Genomic DNA, 21924 nt, shown 5'->3' with positions numbered 1-21924 from the left:
ATTCGCTGTCATGCAAGAGAACCTTGTTTGGCAGCATCCATGTGACTATGTCACCAGAGACCCATTCATGATAGGGGTCCCTTTCAATAGGCATTTATCTGAGCTACGCTGGCATTTGTCTTAAGGGCTTCCTATTCTCCAGCAACTAAATGAAGACAGCATGCAAGGTGGTTCTACTTATCATTATAGCAAACCCTATACTAAGGTTGCCTAACACTTCCCATTACAAAGGATTCTTGAGACCTTTTCTTTACGTTCTGACACTTCCCTTATTTGCAGCAGTCCTTTGATATTTGGCAGGGGGGGATGCCCGAAGGCTACCGAGGTACCATCTCTTTGTCCCATGAAATGTAAACTGTTGAACGTGGCCCTTTCACTTCCCTTCCTCGGGAAGATTTTGGAAGCCTGCCATAATATTAATTAAACCCATGAACAATGTAAGACCAAGATTCACCATCAAAGCAACAGTCACAGACACTGTAGTGAGAATATATTTCTATGATTCAATATATAATGCGATATAGGGGCTAGGGAAATCAGAACATTATGGCAGATTGAATTATGAGTTTTCCTCCTTCTCAGCCCATTAAATATTTTTGGATACAACGAAAGGGGAACTGACTAATTGTACTGCTGAAAATGGAAAACCATAGAGAAACTTCCTTTGTAAAATTAAAGACACATTTATAATGTATGCAGTTATTTTTCTATTAGCAGGTACTCTCTAGTATTTTTTCAGATCTTTTCAATCCCTTACAAAGATAAGAAAGCTTCTAAAAGAAATTAACAGAACACAAACAATGCATGACCACTTACCATACTGACTAGCGTCAAAACATGTAAATGGTGAACCAAGAACTTCAACAAAATATCCCATGCTTCTTAGATGCTGGTACATATCTCTGAAGTTTGTATGAATGTGGTCACCATTCCTAATACAAATAAAAGTAAACAAAAACAGTGGTCAAGAAATTTAAACATCACATGCACAAACCTAAATTACATTATCTTGTTATAGGGTCAATTTTTATTTTATTTTCTAAAAGATACATTTTCAAATAATGGCTTCTAATTGTTCATGCATAATCAACTCTATGTACAATTCTGTGCAAACTCTATCATCTGTAAGTGCAGATAATAGAGTGCAATGAATTACACAAACAACACTAAAGGCTGAGTTGAGGCCTCTTATGAAATACATTAGTATTTGTTTATTACATATTTCAAACAGAAAAATTAACCCCATATTAAAACCAGCTGAGATGAAGCAAGTAAGTGGGACTGACTCTGGAGAACTGCTGAAACCAGTGGAAACAGCTCCTTACCATTTGCCAAGAGCCATTCTAGGGAGACGAGTAGCCCTGTTCTCCAGGCAGCTATTCAGAAAAAGACACCCAGCACCTGTAACCTGCTTGGTTCCCATTGCTTTCTCACTGAGTGCTCCCTCCTACACAGTGCCCACAGTCCTTGTCTCCACCCAAGTCAGACTCTGGAGTAGGTTCCCTTTTTGGCACTAACATCAACTTCTTTAGGAGTGAGGGACCAATATGGAGACATTTCTGAAAAAGCAGGGGCCCTAGTCTGGGATCTCTCAGGTTGCTTTGATGTGTGCCAACACAGACAATAACGTGTATACCAGTTCTCTTTCACGAAGTGAATAGCGGAGCTGAGAAAATGCCATAGTCAATCTGTAATTAAACTAAACTATTAAGTTATTTTTAAAAATGAACCTTCAGTTTGAGTTTTATGAATGAATCTAGCTGAATTTGTAAAGGTGTTTTGTTTTTTAAATAAGAGCAAAACACTTTAAGAAGATGAAGCCTTAGTTTTCAAGTACATTTCACTCTTTAGAGATGTCAAACTTTTCTTCAGAAATCCAGGAAATAATTTAAATAAGTTGTTAATAAACCACAGATAAAGCTCGAGAACTCCATCCAGAAGCTATATTGTTTTCCATGAAATTATTAGAAAATAAAATTCTCCATGTTATATGCTGGAAGTGGGATTGTGTTCCCTAGACAATAAAGATACAATACACCCTCGCTATAACGAACCCCTGGGGATCCAAGCCATTTGGTTGTTATAGCCAGTGGTTCGTTATAAGGAAAGAACCTTACTGTGTGTGTGGGGGAGAAAGGGTGGCTGACACCTGGAGCTCCGCAGCACAACTGAGAGCTCCCCTGGCCCCGGGACCATGGCAAACAGCCCCTCCGACAGCCAAAGGAACTGTGTGCCCCACCCCCCCGCAGCCCTGAAGCCAGAGGAATTGTCAGCCCCCTGCTGCAGCAGGCAAAGCTGGAGATGGGATCCAAGGGCCAGATTCACTATAGCCCAAGGTTTGCTATTATGAAGGCTATTATAGCGAGGTTGTACTGTAATGCATGTCATTAACATACAGTCAAGAAATAAACTCAAGAAATTAGTTACAATTTCTCAGATAAAACCGAAGAGACACACCAATCTAAAGGATCATTCTTCATCCTCAAATTATCTCTGGGGAAGTATCCTGGTGGATAACGAAGATTGTGATACTGATCCCAAAGGACTCGCTTGCTACGAGGAGGGGTAGGAATAATCTTTACTTTTATAGGGAGCTTCACAGTAGAAGTCTGCTCTGCACCACTTTTAGACTGGAAGAAAAAACAGAACACAAAAATAAAGAAATGCTTTTCCTAAAATAGTATTTACAATTTCATTTAGGATTATAAAGGTCCAGAAATACTGAAGAATGATTTTTGATTTTTATTTGCCAAGTTTACCCACTAAATCCAGGAACAGGTTTCCAGTGCCAGCAACCAAATGTTCAGAGATGAAAGTCTAACCCCATAAACCACACAACTATTGTAACCCCATTATAAAAAATCCTTTGTATATTCAGAGATTTACATTTATGCTCAGAATTTAAAATATTTTTAAAAAAAGCTTCGATGCTACAGGTGCTTTAAACATTTGAGACTTTAGAAGGTTCTCCAAAACAATGAGTTCTTTTTATGGAAAGAAAAATAATTCTAATTCATTATCAATCTGTGAAGATTTCCTATACTACACCAGTTTACTTACAATTTATATTAGCCTCATCTCTCTATGGAGTTGGCCATATGAATGGGGTTTTTGTTTGTTTCTTTGTTTGAGTGCATTAATTTCCTGGTTAAATCCCTCAACTGTTAGATTTCTTGCTCAGACTACTAAACCTTGTTCCCAAATTCAACTGCACCCAAGATTATAAACCTAAACCAACCACTTGGAGGGATATTCATTTATCACTACACGATAAAACACTGAAATGAGGTAAACTTACTTCATTTTCTGCAGGGGACAATACTGTGATCATGACATGACCTTGAGCAATGCCTTCCCAAGATGCTGCTTTCTTTGCTACAGAGATAGAAATTGCTAGATATCCTGACCAAGGCCATAATACCAGGGAATAGGAGAAAGCCACTTCAATGTTATCTCCATTCTGTGGTAAATAGGGCTGCCAGTCTGGCTGCAGAGTAGAAAACAGAAAGTGTTGGTAATTATTTTAAAATGTTGATGAAGAAATATTTGTGGGAAACAGAGTTAAGGTTGACTATCACCTGGTAATTAGGTCACTTACTTAGGACATGGGAAACCCAAGTTCAAGTCCCTGATCCAATGACTAATACCTCATAAAAAGTGGAACAGCTTCAGTAGGAGAGGTTGAGCCCAGTGGTTAGGGTGCTCTCCTGCAATGTGGGAGACTCAAATTCAAATAGTTTCTCCACAGCAAGCAGATGGGGGACTGAACCCAGGACTCCCACATCCCAGGCGAGAGCCTTAAGCACTGGGCTAAAACTGATAAGGGAGCCATCCCATCCTCTAGACACGTTACAACTCCAGTCCTCCTTTGCTTTTGTCAAAATTCCCCAAACTGAAACAAAATCTTTTGAGTTGGGTTGAAACTAAATGTTTTAACCCAGCTCAACATTCTCTGACTTTTTGAATTGCTGAAAATTTTTTTGTTTTCAGTTCAACCCAAAACAAAACAGGTTTTGACTTTTCAGAATTGCTAACAATTCAAAAAAATCCATTATTCACACAGCTCTAGGTGTACCAGATTTGTGCTTACTTTTTTATTTGGCACGATAAAGTACTACCCTCTCTCCAGTCAGAAAAAGCAGCTCATCAGTGGGAAACACTATTGTTCCAAGACATAGCTACTACTGTCTTACCTTGTCTACAATTCTCCCAGTGACTCCCATACCATTAAGGATGGTAATATTAACAATAGTTGGCATTCCTCCATAATAAATAGGTTGGGAGCAATAGGGCCACATGTAGGGGCATTCCGTCAAGTCAATGTAACTTGGACTCAAACTGAAAAAAAATTTAAAAAATACAGTAAAGGAAAAAAGTGCATACAACACAATCATGTTAAAAAGTCAGAGGTAAAATTAGCAAGCTATAGTCACTCTCACAGCTCTGATCTTTCTTTCCAATGAGTCTGAGACTTAAAAACCATGATTAAATTAAAAATATAACATGAGAAAGTTTTATGGCACAGTTGGTCTGGTGATACTTAATCCTGCCACAGCATGGGGGATGCACTTGATGATCTTTGAGATCCTTTCTAACTCTACATTTCTATGTGAAATAAAGTTATTTCATTTTTAGAATGAAAAAAAAAAAGAAAAGAAAAACTAATAAAAATAATCTGATGTTGGATAACTGAAATTGGATTATTTGTCTATTTAAGTGTTAAATTTTCCACTACATACCCAGGGGATTAAACTAAGGAAGGAAAGAAAATGTAGAAGCCTTCATAATAAAGAGGTGACAGATTCACGCCCCTATTCTTCTCTAATTTTAAGTAACACAGAATCATACAATATCAGGGTTGGAAAGGACCCCAGGAGGTCATCTAGTCCAACCCCCTGCTCCAAGCAGGACATAATTATGGCTTCTGACAAGAGGCTTTTCATTAATCTCTTCCATTTGAATTATGTAACCCAGGGGTAAGCAACCTATGGCACGCATGCCAAAGGCAGCACAAAAGCTGATTTTAGGTGGCACTCACACTGCCCGGGTACTGGCCACTGTTCCCGGGGGCTCCGCTGCTGGCCTGGGGTATCGGCCGCCAGCCGGGTTCCGGCCGCCGGCCCCGCTCAACCCACTGCCGGCCCTGGGTCCCAGCCACCAGTCTGGGGGGCTCTGCTGCTGGCCTGGGGTCCCGACTGCCAGCCGGGGCTCTACAGCTGGCCCCATCCTGGGGCAGTGAGGGGTGCAAATAGTGGATGGGTGTTGAAGATTTCGAAATGCAGCTCATTCAGTTAAAAAGCTCAGAATTGTGGGCATCAAAGTTTGGAGATCTGCGGAGTGCACTTGATGCTACCAAGAGAGATCATGGGGCCTCTATTCTGACCTGCTGGACGTCCCTGCCAGTGAAATTTAACTGTTTGAAGAAAATTGCATTTGCAATGCTTTCAGCATTTGGATCCAGATACCTATGTGAACAGGTATTTTCACACATGAAATCCGTCCTCTGTCCCTCTCGGAGCTGGTTAGCAACTGATCACTCAGAAGCCTGTGTGCAGCTTAAAGTATTCCAATATGTGCCAGACATTGCAAAACTCAGCAAGGAAAAGCAAGGGCAAGGATCACACTAAATTGGTAAGATCTGCATTTTAATTTAATTTTAAATGAAGCTTCTTAAACATTTTAAACACCTTATTTACTTTACATACATCAATAGTTTAGTTATATATTATAGACTTAAAGAAAGAGACCTTCTAAAAAGGTTAAAAAGTATTACTGGCATGCGAAACCTTACATCAGAAAGAATAAATGAAGACTTCTGAAAGGTTGCCGCCCCTTGCTGTAACCTATATGCGAGTTCCTTTCACATGTGAGCATGCAGACTGCTCAGCTGAGCAAGATGTGTGACTTTCTTTTAAGAGAAATATTCAGAACAACATGAACAACATTAACATGAATAGATTATTAATTAACAAAGAATTAACACTCACCTGGCCTGTGGCTTATAGCTATTAAGGATCTGGTAGGCTCTAAGAAGATCCAGTTTGCCATGTCCTTGCTCAAACATGTTAACGCCAGGAACCCTACGTGCTGATGCAATCAGGGCCTGCTTCATGCTAGCTGGATTCACCATTTCACGCTTCTGAACTGTGCTAAAAATGACAAATGTTTATTAGATTACATTTAGGAGGCCCTGTTCTTGTCTCGGGCTAGGCATGGAATAAGAAATGAGACTAAGGCCAGGTCTACACTCAAAAGTTAAGTCAGCTCCACTCCATCGCTCAGGAATGTGAAAAATTCACACCGCTGAGCAAAGTAGCTCAGCCAACCTAACTCCCAGTATAGACAGCAGTAGGTCGACAGAAGAATGGCTGACTTAGAACAACACTTCCTCAGCTCTCATCCCCTAATGCCCCTACTCTACTTGCCCTACATTGATGACATCTTCATCATCTGGACCCATGGAAAAGAAGCCCTTGAGGAATTCCACCATGATTTCAATAATTACCATCCCACCATCAACCTCGGCCTGGACCAGTCCACACAAGAGATCCACTTCCTGGACACTATGGTGCTAATAAGCGATGGTCACATAACCAACACCCTATATCGGAAACCTGCTGACCGCTATTCCTACCTACATGCCTCCAGCTTTCATCCAGATCACAACACACGATCCATTGTCTACAGCCAAGCTCAAGATACAACCGCATTTGCTCCAGTCTCTCAGACAAAGACAAACACCTACAAGATCTCTATCAAGCATAAACTACAATACCCACCTGCTGAAGTGAAAAAACAGATTGACAGAGCCAGAAGAGTACCCAGAAGTCACCTACTACAGGACAGGCCCAACAAAGAAAATAACAGAACGACACTAGCCATCACCTTCAGCCGTCAACTAAAACCTCTCCAACACATCATCAAGAATCTACAACCTATCCTGAAGGACGACCCATCACTCTCACAGATCTTGGGAGACAGGCCAGTCCTTGCTTACAGACAGCCCCCCAACCTGAAGCAAATACTCACCAGCAACCACACACCACACCACAGACCACTAACCCAGGAACTTATCCTTGCAACAAAGCCCGTTGCCAACTCTGTCCACATATCTATTCAGGGGACACCATCATAGGGCCTAATCACATCAGCCACACTATCAGAGGTTCGTTCACCTGCGCATCTACCAATGTGATATATGCCATCATGTGCCAGCAATGCCCCTCTGCCATGTACATTGGTCAAACTGGACAATCTCTACGTAAAAGAATAAATGGACACAAATTAGATGTCAAAAATTATAACATTCAAAAACCAGTCGGAGAACACTTCAATCTCTCCAGTCACACGATTACAGACCTGAGAGTGGCTATCCTTCAACAACAAAACTTCAAAAACAGACTCCAGCGAGAGACTGCTGAATTGGAATTAATTTGCAAACTGGATACAATTAACTTAGGCTTGAATAGAGACTGGGAGTGGATGGGTCATTACATAAAGTAAAACTATTTCCCCATGTTATTTCTCCCCCCACCCTACCCCCCACTGTTCCTCAGACGTTCTTGTTAACTGCTGGAAATGGCTCACCTTGATTATCACCACAAAAGGTTTTCCTCCTTCCCCCCCCCACTTCCTGCTGGTAATAGCTCATCTTAAGTGATCACTCTCCTTACAGTGTGTATGATAAAACCCATTGTTTCATGTTTTCTGTGTGGGTATATAAATCTCCCCACTGTATTTTCCACCGAATGCTTCCGATGAAATGAGCTGTAGCTCACGAAAGCTTATGTTCAAATAAATTTGTTAGTCTGTAAGGTGCCACAAGTAATCCTTTTCTTTTCTGTTAACCTAGCAACCACTTCTCAGGAAGTGGATTTACTATGACAACAGGAGAACCCCTCCTGTCACAGTAGTGAGCATCTATAGCTGTGCTGCTGTAGCACTTCAAGTGTAGACAAGCCCTAAACTTATTCTAATCCATTCAATTTAAGCAAAATGTAACTGACGTTAATCTGTTATATGCATAACCTATGGTTAAAAACTGGAGACTATCACTTAAGTGACTTTTCAATGGAAATGCTTAAGATGCACTGTTAAACAATAATAGAATACCATTTATTTATACGTTTTTGGATGTTTTCTGCATTTTCAAATATACTGATTTCATTTACAACACAGAATATAAAATGTACATGCTCAAATATTTGCACTGTAAAAAAAAAATTATTATTTTTCAATTCACCTATTTCAAGTACTACAGTGCAATCTCTATCATGAAAATTGAACTTACAAATGTAGAATTATGTACAAAAATAACTGCATTCAAAAATAAAACAATGTAAAACTTCAGAGCCTACAAGTCCACTCAGTCTTACTTCTTGTTCAGCCAATCGCTCAGACAAACAAGTATGTTCACATTTGCAGGAGATAATGTTGCCCACTTCTTATTTACAATGTCACCTGAATGTGAGAACAGGTGTTCACATAGCACCGTTGTAGCTGGCGTTGAAAGATATTTACGTGCCCGATGCACTAAAGATTCATATGTCCCTTCATGCTTCAACCACTATTCCAGAGGACGTGTCCATCCTGATCACAGGTTCTGCTCGATAATGATCCAAAGCAGTGCGGACCGATGCATGTTCATTTTCATCATCTGAGTCGGATGCCACCAGCAGATGACTGATTTTCTTTTTCGGTAGTTTGGCATCTGTAGTTTCCACATCAGAGTATTGGTCTTTTAAGACCTCTGAAATCATGCTTCACACCTCTTCCCTCTCAGATTTTGGAAGGCACTTCAGATTCTTAAGCCTTGTGTCAAGTGCTGTATCTTTAGAATTTCACATTGATAACTTCTTTGCGTTTTGTCAAATCTGCAGTGAAAGTGTTCTTAGAATGAACAACATGTGCTGGGTCATCATTCAAGACTGCTAGAACATGAAATATACGGCAGACTGCAGGTAAAACAGAGCAGGAGACATACAATTCTCCCCCAAGGAATTCAGTCACAAATTCAGTTAATACATTATTTTTTTAACGAGTGTCATCAGCATGGAAGCATGTCCTCTGGAATGGTGGCCAAAGCATGAAGGGGCATATGAATGTTTAGCATATCTGGCACGTAAATACTTTGCAATACCAGCTACAAAAGTGCCATGTGAATGCCTGTTCTCACTTTCAACTGACATTATAAATAAGAAGCAGACAGTACTATCTCCCATAAATGTAAACAAACTTGTTTGTCTTAGCGATTGGCTGAACAAGAAGTAGGACTGAGTGGACATTGTTTTAGTTTTAAGTGCAGTTATGTAAGAAAAAAAATCTACATTTGTAAGTTGCACTTTCAGTATAAAAAGAACAGGAGTACTTGTGGCACCTTAGAGACTAACAAATTTATTAGAGCATAAGCTTTCGTGGGCTACAGCCCACTTCATCAGATGCATAGAATGGAACATACAGTAAGACAGACAGATAGATAGATAGATATACACACACACATACAGGTAAGTTGGAAGTTACCATACAAACTGTGAGAGGCTAATTAGTTAAGATGAGCTATTATCAGCAGGAGAAAAAAAACTTTTGCAGTGATAATCAAGATGGCCCATTTAGACAGTTGACAACATAACTTAAGGAAATAAGATTCAATATGTGCAATGACCCAGCCACTCCCAGTCTCTATTCAAATCCAAGATAACGTTATCTAGTTTGCTTATTAATTCAGGCTCAGCAGTTTCTCACTGAAGTCTGTTTTTGAAGCTTTTCTGTTGCAAAACTGCCACCCTTAAATCTTTTACTGAGTAGTTAAGATCTCAAATGGAAAAACTGTGTTTGTTGTTCTTCAGAGAGTTAGTTTTCGTAAGTGCAGAAACAAATATTTTTAATTGGTAGGCTTTTTAAAAGTCAATTTACAGATCTTGTTAATCAAATGCATTTGAGATACGTGTTCTTCATTTAATTATTACCTTACTAGCAAAGTGACAGCACCTGCCACTACAGGAGAGGCAACACTTGTCCCAGAGAGGGAGCGGCATCCACCCTTCATACCAGAACCTCTCACTCCAGAGCCATAAGTAACAATGTCAGGCTTCACTCTACCATAACCTCCTGGCAGTTCCTATAAATTAATTAAAAAAATGGTTTATGTTTATATCAACATATCATTTACTGGTGCTGGCCTATGTCAGAGACAGGATACTGGACAAGATAGACCCCAGGTCTGATTCCGTAACATAAATCCTATGTTATTAAAACTATTTTGTATACGTTTTAGATTAACAGTTCCTATACACTTTTCACTTTTTTTTAAGTAGAAAAAAATATATATTCAGAAAATTTTAATACTTCTTCAGGCACCTTAAAATCATAAGTCTTAATCAGTCACATGTAAGACAAAGGAGGTAATTATTCCACTCTACCAGACAGTGTTACCTATAATTTTTCCCACCCATGTACAGAATGAATTTTGTTATGTGCACCAATATGGAGGTGACATATTGGTGCAAATAACAAAATTCATGCGGTTGGGGTGGGGCCGAAGGGTTCGGAGCATGGGAGGGGGCTTAGGGCTGGAACAGAGGTTTGGGGTACAGGGGTGTGAGGGCTCTGGCTGGCAGTGCGGGCTCTAGGGTGGGGCCGCGGATGAGGAGCTTGGGGTGCAGGAGGGTGCTCCGGGACTATGGCGGGGAGAGAGGACTCCCCCCAGCTCTCTCTCCCCGCAGCAGCACCTATGCTGGGGGGGAGAGGTGCCTCTCCCCACCGCAGCAGCTCCGGGGGTGGGGCTGCAGGATAGGCACTCCACCCCCGGCAGGCTCAGGCCTGGGGAGGGTTGCCATGGCAGGTCCGGGCTGGGGGAGGGCCACCCCGGTGGGTCCGTGCCTGTCCAGGCTGCCCCGGCAGGTTGGGGGCCAGGCTAGGTTGTGGCCGGGGCACCCCTCCCTCGGCCACTACAGGTCCCTGGGCAGGTTCCCTGAGCGCCTGCGTGGTGCTAAGAAGGCTGCTGTGTGGACGTGCAGCTTACAGGGAACTTAGCTACCAGGTAACGATGAGGCCTCAGCTAGTATTGTCCTGGACTCTGGGTGCCGCTCTTTAGGAAAGAGATGGACAAATTGGAGAGATTCCAGAAGAAAGCAACAAAAATGATAAAAAGTTTAGAAAACCTGACCTATGAGGAAAGATTAAAAAACCTGGACATGTTTAGTCTTGAGAAAAGAATAAGTGGGGACCTGATAATCTTCAAATATGTTAAGGGCTGTTATAAAGAGCACTGTGATCAATTGTTCTCCATGTCCCCTGAAGGTAAAACAGGAAGTAACAGGCTTCATCTGCAGCAAGGGAGATTTAGGTTAAAAAAATTTTCTAATATCCGATAATAAGGGTAGCAAAGGGTTTGCACAGCTTCTAGAGACAAGCACTAAGACCATATGTGCTTCTCAAGTTAACAGACTGCTTAACGATAGTGCCAACAGTGGGGTTAGGATCCCACAAAGGGAATGAGGTGGAATGAAGCAGTAACCACAGCATCCTGCACAGTGGCTAACAAATCTGGGTGATTTGAGGGCAAAGACATGATGCAACCTAACAAAAGACATAAAAGGATCCCTCTGGCTCACTTCCATGTAGCACTGAAAACCTAAAGCCCATTAAAATAAAGTTCTGTTCTGAGGATAAAATGGCTATTTTAAGGATTTACTTTTATCACCTAAAAAGGAACTTCATTAAATTGAAGCCAGTGTTTAGAGACTGCATTCTGTCAATTCTCATGTACCTATTACAGTTTAATACTTTGCACATTTTACCTTTTCATCCACATTATCTAATTTAATCCCAGATGACTGGACCTACCAAGATTTTAAAAAGCTAACATGGCAGAGACGGCATCTCTATTAGAATTGGAAAGTTCATGTTAAATGTTTTGAAGCCATGCATATTTTATATTTGAGCTTACCCAAGTAGTCATTCCCCTCGATGAGAAACGAGCTATATTATCTTCAAAGTCAATTCCTCCTACTCCAATCACATCCATCTGGTCAGCAGGGTTATTGAGAGTGCTAAAACGAGTGAGCAGAGGGGGGGTGGGTGGGAAGGAGACAATAAAAATAACGAGCACACCACCATCAGGTTCTCTTTGTCTGTCTAGGGTTTGCGGCTTTGACAGCTGACACCCTTGGGTGAATTATTTCTGACAACTTCATTTATAGCAACTGTTCAAGCGATCCCTTAAAATATCAAAACATATACCAAGAAAAGGAGCAATATTTATTTCAGTATTATTACATGAGGAGCCAAAAAGCAGTCAACATATTTTTTAGAGATTTTCGCATTCCCTGAAGTTTGAGATTTGCATGCGCAAAGTTTGTTGATATTGACAGGCACAGGTCAGTTTGAAGGACTCACTGACTTCTTTTATGCATTTACATACTATCAAAACTGCTGAATTAAATAGCTGCAGCTCATCTAATTCAAGAATGTGCTCCTCAGGTAAAAGAAAAATCTACAGTGGGAAAAAACAGCCTGACTCGTTCTCAAAAGACAGAATAATCTGTGATTTTTTTTTTCCCCAAGAGGAGGTAGGGGATTATACCTAAGATACTTCAGGAAATTTTTAATTGAACGCTTTTAAAGAAACTTACCCATATAAAGGGCCATCATTGCCAATAGCAGAAACCATGATCACGTTGTTAGCTGTCAGTTCCCATACCTGCAAAGACAAAAAATATAGACACATTATTTAAAGCAATGTACCGAGGCCAGAAAAATAAAGAAATAAATTATTTATACATGTACTGCACTGGTCTGACTACAACAATTTCCTTAAATCCACACTTTTTATTTTAATGGTAATTGCATCACACAAACCATTGAGAAAAGGAGTACTTGTGGCACCTTAGAGACTAACAAATTTATTAGAGCATAAGCTTTCGTGAGCTACAGCTCACTTCATCGGATGCATTTGGTGGAAAAAACAGAGGAGAGATTTATATATACACACACAGAGAACATGAAACAATGGGTTTATCATACACACTGTAAGGAGAGTGATCACTTAAGATAAGCCATCACCCACAGCAGGGGGGGGAAAGGAGGAAAACCTTCCATGGTGACAAGCAGGTAGGCTAATTCCAGCAGTTAACAAGAATATCAGAGGAACAGTGGGGGGTGGGGTGGGGGGGAGAAATACCATGGGGAAATAGTTTTACTTTGTGTAATGACTCATCCATTCCCAGTCTCTATTCAAGCCTAAGTTAATTGTATCCAGTTTGCAAATTAATTCCAATTCAGCAGTCTCTCGTTGGAGTCTGTTTTTGAAGCTTTTTTTGTTGAAGTATAGCCACTCTTAGGTCTGTGATCGAGTGACCATCAACCTCAGCCTGGACCAGTCCACACAAGAGATCCACTTCCTGGACACTACGGTGCTAATAAGCGATGGTCACATAAACACCACCCTATATCGGAAACCTACTGACCGCTATTCCTACCTACATGCCTCTAGCTTTCATCCAGATCATACCACTCGATCCATTGTCTACAGCCAAGCGCTACGATATAACCGCATTTGCTCCAACCCCTCAGACAGAGACAAACACCTACAAGATCTCTATCATGCATTCCTACAACTACAATACCCACCTGCTGAAGTGAAGAAACAGATTGACAGAGCCAGAAGAGTACCCAGAAGTCACCTACTACAGGACAGGCCCAACAAAGAAAACAACAGAACGCCACTAGCCATCACCTTCAGCCCCCAACTAAAACCTCTCCAACGCATCATCAAGGATCTACAACCTATCCTGAAGGACGAGCCATCGCTCTCTCAGATCTTGGGAGATAGACCAGTCCTTGCTTACAGACAGCCCCCCAATCTGAAGCAAATACTCACCAGCAACCACACACCACACAACAGAACCACTAACCCAGGAACCTATGCTTGCAACAAAGCCCGTTGCCAACTCTGTCCACATATCTATTCAGGGGATACCATCATAGGGCCTAATCACATCAGCCACACTATCAGAGGCTCGTTCACCTGCGCATCTACCAATGTGATATATGCCATCATGTGCCAGCAATGCCCCTCTGCCATGTACATTGGCCAAACTGGACAGTCTCTACGTAAAAGAATGAATGGACACAAATCAGACGTCAAGAATTATAACATTCAAAAACCAGTTGGAGAACACTTCAATCTCTCTGGTCACTCGATCACAGACCTAAGAGTGGCTATACTTCAACAAAAAAGCTTCAAAAACAGACTCCAACGAGAGACTGCTGAATTGGAATTAATTTGCAAACTGGATACAATTAACTTAGGCTTGAATAGAGACTGGGAATGGATGAGTCATTACACAAAGTAAAACTATTTCCCCATGGTATTTCTCCCCCCCCACCCCACCCCCCACTGTTCCTCTGATATTCTTGTTAACTGCTGGAATTAGCCTACCTGCTTGTCACCATGGAAGGTTTTCCTCCTTTCCCCCCCCTGCTGTGGGTGATGGCTTATCTTAAGTGATCACTCTCCTTACAGTGTGTATGATAAACCCATTGTTTCATGTTCTCTGTGTGTGTGTATATAAATCTCTCCTCTGTTTTTTCCACCAAATGCATCCGATGAAGTGAGCTGTAGCTCACGAAAGCTTATGCTCTAATAAATTTGTTAGTCTCTAAGGTGCCACAAGTACTCCTTTTCTTTTTGCGAATACAGACTAACACGGCTGCTACTCTGAAACAAACCATTGACACTTTCACCAATATAATTCTCAGTCTCAAAGAGTAAGAATAAACAGAACTGTTAATGCAGGCCAAGATTTTCAAAAGAGACTAATGATTTGCATGCCTTCAGCTGAGACATGTAATTTTTAATATTAAGTTATATGCTCAATAATCCACCAGTAATTGCACCCTTGCATAACAACATGTACATACTAGACTGTTGAGCCCTTTCCACCCAAATTTTCCAAGGACAACAGTAAACTTTTGATTGTCAAATTAAACTGAATTAAGATAATTTAGAGAGTGTTTGGAACAGTACAAATTATTTTCATGTGCCAAGCTACCTACTTAGCCCTTTCCAAAGCAGGTTTTTAGTTTTTGGTTCTTTTAAAACATTGTAATGAATTTAGTGCTTTTGAAAGATTGGTTCCTATCACTATCAGTCTAAGTCATATTTCTTCAAAATTCAGGTACAGTTCTGCAGTTTTTACTACAGATGAATGTGGGCTTAACAATTTTTAAAGAAAAATGTAACTGCTAATTTTAAAAAGTTATTTTTCAATGCTGACTTACTTTGAAAAAGACTTGTAGTCACATATTCCATCCTATTAACTCTACTTCTAATTAAATCAAGTTTCCTCATATAAAATTTTCAATTGAACTTCTGATTAATGGTTTCTGATTACAAAATTAACAAACCATTCAGGAGTAAATTTTTTAAAAGCAGCAATGCATTTTAGCCAACAACTTTCCATTTAAGTTGGTGAGAGAGAGTCACACTACTAAAACTTCACCACCTAGCACTTTAAAAAAAACTTTAGCCATCAGTCTGTATACTATTCTATTTTTTTTAATAGAAATCATTCTAATAAAAATAGTGGTCAGTAAAGCACTGATCTTTTAAGCTGCTCTGCAAGGACAGATGCCTGAATCTGTGTAGAACTTCACTGATGCCAATGGAACTCTGCACAGTCATAAAGGTCTGCCCACACAGAACACATTTTAGAATTGGGACTCATGAGGTGACCATGCTAAATATATATGTTCATAGTTTTTGCACTTACCTTGTCAACAAAAGGATGATCCATAAAGTCTGGACCACCAATACTAAGGTTTAATACATCTATCTTCTTTAAGATGGCATAGTTAAAGGCATCCAGAAACCAAGATGTATAGGAGACCTGTTTATTAAAGCACAACAAAAGCAACCATTTAGAAATCAAATGAGAATGTAACAAAATAAAGTTAGGTATTAAAAGAAATAGAAATTTAAGGGTAGGAAACAAACAAAAGTAGAGTGCTGAAACAAAAAAAAACTATTTTGTTTTTTCTTTGGTATTTAAAATAAAAAGTTAATTTGATTTTTTTTTTAATCCTTCATTAAAATAACACTAAAAGTAAGAGGTAGTGGCCCTGCATGAAGTTGATTGTAATACCAAATTCTTATTTGAAAATAAACTCCAGGAGGCAATTCTAAAATCTGTGTAAATGTACATAATTCTATTAAAAAAACAAACTCTTTCTCTTTACAAAAGGAAATACTTTAAAGTTCACGGGAATTAATAGTATTCGTAGTTTAAGGGTTAATAATGTGCTATTCCAGAAAGGTTTGAATTAAAATAAAACATTTACAATATCTACCTGATTATTTGTGAAGACCCTAAAAATGTGCAGCTCTGCATTTGGAGCAAATCCCTGGCATTCCCGCATGCTGGCTATAACACCAGCCACAAACGTCCCATGGCCCAGACCTGTTGCAAATTAGTAGTAGTATAAAATTAATAAAATAAAATGTTAGAGGCCAAATCATTTCACTGTAAAATTTAAAAAATCCAGACATTTTGTATGCATATCCAATTGCTTCTCTCTTTCATCCTTAGGAACATTTAATTTTATTTTAAAAAGCAACAGAAACGTTGGTCCAAGTTGAGAACTTGTTTCACTTTGATCTAAATTACTTTGCAATAGATGTTAAATGATTCCTACCAACAAGATTTTCTACAATTGAAACTGCATATATATGGGGTGAAATCCTGACCTCACTGAAGCCAAGTTTTCCTACTGATTTCAGTGGGGAAAGAATCTCACCCATTAAATATATGATGTGCAGAAACAGAGGGAAAATGATATCCTATAGACAGGAAATATTTTCTATCCCTCAAGTTTACTTGTTAAATATTTTGGTCAACTCTAAACAACACCTTTTTCCCCAAGTGTTTTGATTTGGCTGTTTTGGGTGGTTTTCAACCTTTGTGCGTGTGTGGTTTTGCTTTTGTTTTTTTAATTGTCCAAATTTGAAATCAAAATACCATTTTGAATAAAAAATGGTTCATAAAGTTAAGTATTTGCATATCTGCAGCACTGGTGTATAAGATGGGGCAAATACACAAAGGCAGATAAAAAGAAATGCAGAATATTGGCATGGATCTGCAGAGTTTATGTTGGTGCCACAATTTTACTTTTCCACTGAAAAATTATGTGGATTACTAACGTTTCAAGGAGAGCTGCCAAAACTGTGATAACTCACTAGCTTACCTGAAAATGAATCAAAATATTATCCCTGATAAATGGAAAAAATTAATGCACTAAAATTAAAAAGGGGGGGGCAAGAAAAAAAGTGCCTGGGAGTTGCCTCACCCCCAGGTATTTCTACATTGTATTTCTGCTTGGATCACATTTGGTCCCCTAGCCCTTTCTTAAAATCCTTGAAGAAATATGGTATATGACTCAGCGGAGACAACACAAAATCCTGGGAGGTGTTGAGCCATCCAGTGAATTTTGTGAGAGTTCAGAGCACTCAACATATTGCAGAATTAGGTCCATTATCTGGGAAGACATGTAATTCTAATCTCAAAAACAATTTTGCTTCATAATCCAGGATGCAATACATGATGTAAAATACATAATCTATAGTTTCAGCAATGTTATACATTAAACCTACCATCATCCAAGGTTCTCTCATTAGTCCAGTTTGTTCTTTCTTTTACGTTTTTGAAATGTGGATGTTTTTCACTCAATCCAGTATCAAAGACAGCAACTCTTACGCCAGCACCTATTTCCATAAAAGAGGATTGGTATACAAATATATTTCCTTGATTTAGCATTTGTATCAGTTTATTCTGGTATGTAAAAGGAGTCTCCTGTGTGCTTAATGCACTGTATGGTCTACACATTTCATGTCTTCCAAAACCAAAAGTCCTAGTTCACTCTAGAAATTCACCTAAAGAGCATTAGTTCTTTTCAGTTTCATAAAGGCAGAGACTAATTTAACGGAGTCTGGGGGGAAAAAAGTAAAGCCAATTCTGACCCCATGAGGGACTTGGATCAAGGTAAGTAGATCAACAAATTGATCTCCTTTTCACTTTTACCTGCATACAAGTATAAATGAAAATTACACTTATATCTTGGTTTTTCAACAAAAATGATTTAGTATATTTTTCTAAAGAACTACTTTAAAAAAAATATTAAGTTTACAAAGTGAAACACTTGAAAGGTCAGGAAATATAAAATATAGTTGCCTGTGCAACCTTAACTTTTCCTACATGCATGTATGTACAGTAAAAGCTCTTTCATCTGACACTTCACCAACCAGCAAGTTCTATAAACCGGCATTTCTGATCTTCACTAAAAGTCCAGTTTATAGTGCAGTTGATGCGGGACCGGCAGGGGGCTGGAACGTGGGAGGGGCTGTGGGGTGCACTCTGGGAGGGAGTTTGAGTCTGGGAGGGGGCTTGGGGCACCAGATTGGGGGTCGGGGGGGGCTCACCTCCGGCAGCTCCCTGAAAGCAGCTCCCCATCCCTGCTGCAGGCATGCTGCCTCCATTCCCCCTCCCTGAGTGCTGACTCTGCAGCTATCAGACCACTGGCCAGGAACTGCAGCCAACGGGAGCTGCAGGGGGCGACGCCTGCAGACAGAGGTAGCGTGCCTGCTTGCACAGCCGCCTGGCCACACCTCCACCAGGAGCAACAGGGCCAAGGAGCTGCTTGCAGGAGCTGCTGGAGGTGAGTGACCCCCCACATCCAGCACCCCGAGCCCCCTCCTGGACCCAAACTCCCTCCTAGAGCCCGTGCCCCGCAGCCCCTCCCACGTCAGTGCCCTGCACCCCAAACCCCTCCCTCTCAGTTAACTGGCATTTTTAATTTACCGGCATCCCCCATTCCCGCAGCATGCCGGTTAAAAAAAGCTTTTACTGTACTATGAGAAAATACCTGCACAAAAAACTTCCTTAAACTTCCAACATAGAACCAACTGCAATGCCCACATAAAATACCTCTATATTACATCCAGAGCACCTACAAAATCCTCTGTATCAGTGGTTCTCAACCAGGGGTCCAGGGTGCTCTGGGGGGCCACGAGCAGGTTTTATGGGATCTGCGAAGCAGGGCCAGCATTAGAATCATTGGGACCCAGGGCAGAAAGCCAAAGCCCCATTGCATGGGGCCAAAGCTCAGAGCCCCACCACCTGGGGCTGAAGCCAAAGCCTTATCAATGTAGCTTACCCGGGGCCCCTGTGGTGTGGGGCCCCAGGCAATTGCCCCACTTGCTAACCCCTAATGCTGGTCCTGGCTTTTATATGCAGAAAAACAGTTTTTGTGACACTGGTGGGTTGTGGAGTTTTTATGGGGGGGTGGCTCAGAAAGAAAAAAGTTTAGAACCCCTGCTCTATATTACATCCAAAATCCAGCCATGGATCTCTACAGCAACAGCTAAATTATAATATATTTTTCAGATGTATAGTAAAGTCTCTAATGTTATTTCCACATGAAAAATTGTGAGACTGGAATAAGGGTTGTGCATTTTGAATGCAATGTGGAGAAAATTTTGTGTTTGAATTACAGTTGGCTAGATTCTGGAACTGCAAGGCAGCCTGTTGTGCAGATGTACTGTGAGAACATTTGAGTAGTGTAAAGTTTGGGTGTTTAAGGTAACCTTCATTTGCATGCCTTAACTTGTGATTTCCTCGATTTTTTTAGTGATTGTATTGGTATTTCAGTGTTGACAATTACTGACATAAATAGCTATCAACATTGATATTTGTTAACCTCCTTAGCTCACTACAGAAACTCAATGTCCCCTACACTTTCCACAGCTGAATTCCTTTCCCACATCCCCAGCCCCAACTACCCCAACACAGACATGCTCTCTACCTTACATGTAACAACTTGCTCGTCACCATCTCCCCCTACCACATTAAGCTTTTAAAAGTTGATATATATCAACATTTTAAAGTTTAACATAGCACGGAAGCTGGGAAGGAAGGAGGAAGGATGTTGAGAAGTGGGATGTAGGGGACAGAAAAAAGGAGATGACATGGGTGGAAGGAAGAATTTGGAGCTGTGGGAAAAATTTGGGCTGTGTGTTCTCTTGCTAAATGAACCATTTAAAAATAACTGATTTTATTTTTCAGCTAAAGAAAAGCTACACCAAGTCAGGTCTGCATAAATTCAAACAGTATATAGCACTTTCCATCAAGTCAACAATGTTCAATAAATGTATCACAAAACTAAGTACCTCTCAGGCCAGGCCTGCACTACAAACTTTTGCTAGCATACTGCATAATCAACCATATACTGGTTACAGGTGGGGAGAGGTGTGAACAGTGACCATCATGGCTCTGCTGGCAAAGCCCCTAGTATAGACAGTTATACCAGTAAAACTGCACTTTTGCTGGTATAGCTTATTTTGCTCGGGGGGGCTGGAATAAGCTATGCCAGCAAAAGTGCAAGCGTTCCTAATGTAGACCTGGCCTCATTCTTTAGAGAATACAGAACCATCTGTAATGTATTAATAAATATAAAAAGGGAGCTGGTTGTGTCTCCTTATTACTACATGAATATTTTTTTCTCATTGACACTCCATTTTTTTTGTTTTCTAGCCAGGCAGTTCATAGAATAGCAGGGTCATCTAGTCCAACCCCCCTGCTCAAAGCAGGGCCAATCCCCAACTAAATCATCCCAGCCAGGGCTTTGTCAAGCCTGACCTTAAAAACCTCAAAAGGAAGGAGATTCCATCACCTTCCTAAGTAACGCATTCCAGTGCTTCACCACCACCCAAACCAACAGAAAAAGGCATACCTGTATAACCCATTTGCCAGAGCACATCTGCCTGCAGGGTTTGAGCAACTTGCCGTGGTATAGCTCTCAGTAAACGCCTGCTTGAATGCCTGCCTGTTGCATGCCAAAATCCAGAGCCTAATGATAGGCTTGCTCTTCTCAGAGGACGAGATGACTGCCATTTTTGAGTCCATCTGGTTTCATTGCATGGCAATGTAGGATCAGCTAGATACGAATTGGATGGAGAAAAGAAAAGTGCAAAACATTTTATTTTCTATACTATGAAATATATGAACATGTTATTAGTACTCTTTAGCCCTACTGTAAACAAAAATTTTAGATAGAAAAATTTTCACTTTTCAGACATTTGTCTAACCTAAATTTTATTTAAATCCTTAATATATCCTCTAAATACAAAAGCTCCATTTTAAAAGCTAATTACTACAGCTCCTATACTGAATTACACACGTTTAACTTAAGCATGTGAATAGATTAACTGAAGTGAGTAGGTGAAATCCTGACCCCACTGAAGTCAGCGGGAATTTTGCCCATTAAATCCCTAGTAGATTGAATCTATAATATACTGTGTTATGTCACTACAGAAAATACAGCTTTTAAACCAACTTGAATCCTTGATCACACCTCAGAATAGGTATTCTAAAACAGGGATAGTTTCACAATTAACGGGACGAGCTTTATCAGAAATAAATCATAATGTCCAGAAGTCACTGCTTCTCATTTGTATAACATACTCCTGGGTTTCTGAGTAGCAGCCGTGTTAGTCTGTATCTGCAAAAAGAAAAGGAGTACTTGTGGCACCTTAGAGACTAACAAATTTATTAGAGCATAAGCTTTCGTGAGCTACAGCTCACTTCATCGGATGCATCCGATGAAGTGAGCTGTAGCTCACGAAAGCTTATGCTCTAATAAATTTGTTAGTCTCTAAGGTGCCACAAGTACTCCTTTTCTTTATACTCCTGGGGGAATTCTGCACCAAAAAATTAAAAATGCTATGCCAAAAAATTAAAAATGCTGCACACAATATTTTGAAATTCTGCAAAATTCTGCATTTGTCAAAATAACACAATATAATCTCTTCAGTTTCAATCATTTTGGTTATTTATTTCAAAATACCTGTCAACAAGTATGTCAACAATACAG

The 21924-nt window shown here is 40.2% G+C and overlaps 1 protein-coding gene across 6 annotated transcripts in view; it reads right to left on the bottom strand.

Moving 5' to 3' along the window:
- The window catches only part of MBTPS1 (membrane bound transcription factor peptidase, site 1), a 50659-nt gene that overhangs the window by 18562 nt on the left and 10173 nt on the right, over positions 1-21924 (bottom strand). For 3 of the 6 annotated variants that reach the window (XM_038368562.2, XM_038368565.2, XM_038368561.2), the window contains exons 4-15: positions 20785-20988; positions 17651-17761; positions 16351-16460; positions 15774-15890; positions 12633-12700; positions 11948-12050; positions 9966-10117; positions 5988-6149; positions 4194-4338; positions 3299-3487; positions 2458-2630; positions 817-932 (exon numbers count right to left, since the gene is read on the bottom strand). In XM_038368562.2, the coding sequence (XP_038224490.1) occupies positions 817-932; positions 2458-2630; positions 3299-3487; positions 4194-4338; positions 5988-6149; positions 9966-10117; positions 11948-12050; positions 12633-12700; positions 15774-15890; positions 16351-16460; positions 17651-17761; positions 20785-20988 (1650 nt within the window). Of the gene's footprint in view, positions 1-816; positions 933-2427; positions 2631-3298; positions 3488-4193; positions 4339-5987; positions 6150-9965; positions 10118-11947; positions 12051-12632; positions 12701-15773; positions 15891-16350; positions 16461-17650; positions 17762-20784; positions 20989-21924 lie in introns of all 6 variants that reach the window. The other 3 variants (XM_043495041.1, XM_043495043.1, XM_043495042.1) reach the window with 1 other exon arrangement.

The sequence above is a fragment of the Dermochelys coriacea genome, chromosome 12, assembly GCF_009764565.3.
Source record: "Dermochelys coriacea isolate rDerCor1 chromosome 12, rDerCor1.pri.v4, whole genome shotgun sequence".
Lineage (NCBI taxonomy): Eukaryota > Metazoa > Chordata > Testudines > Dermochelyidae > Dermochelys > Dermochelys coriacea.
The sequence above is the reverse complement of the archived record's forward strand: the minus strand, read 5'-3'. Positions and strand labels throughout refer to the sequence as shown.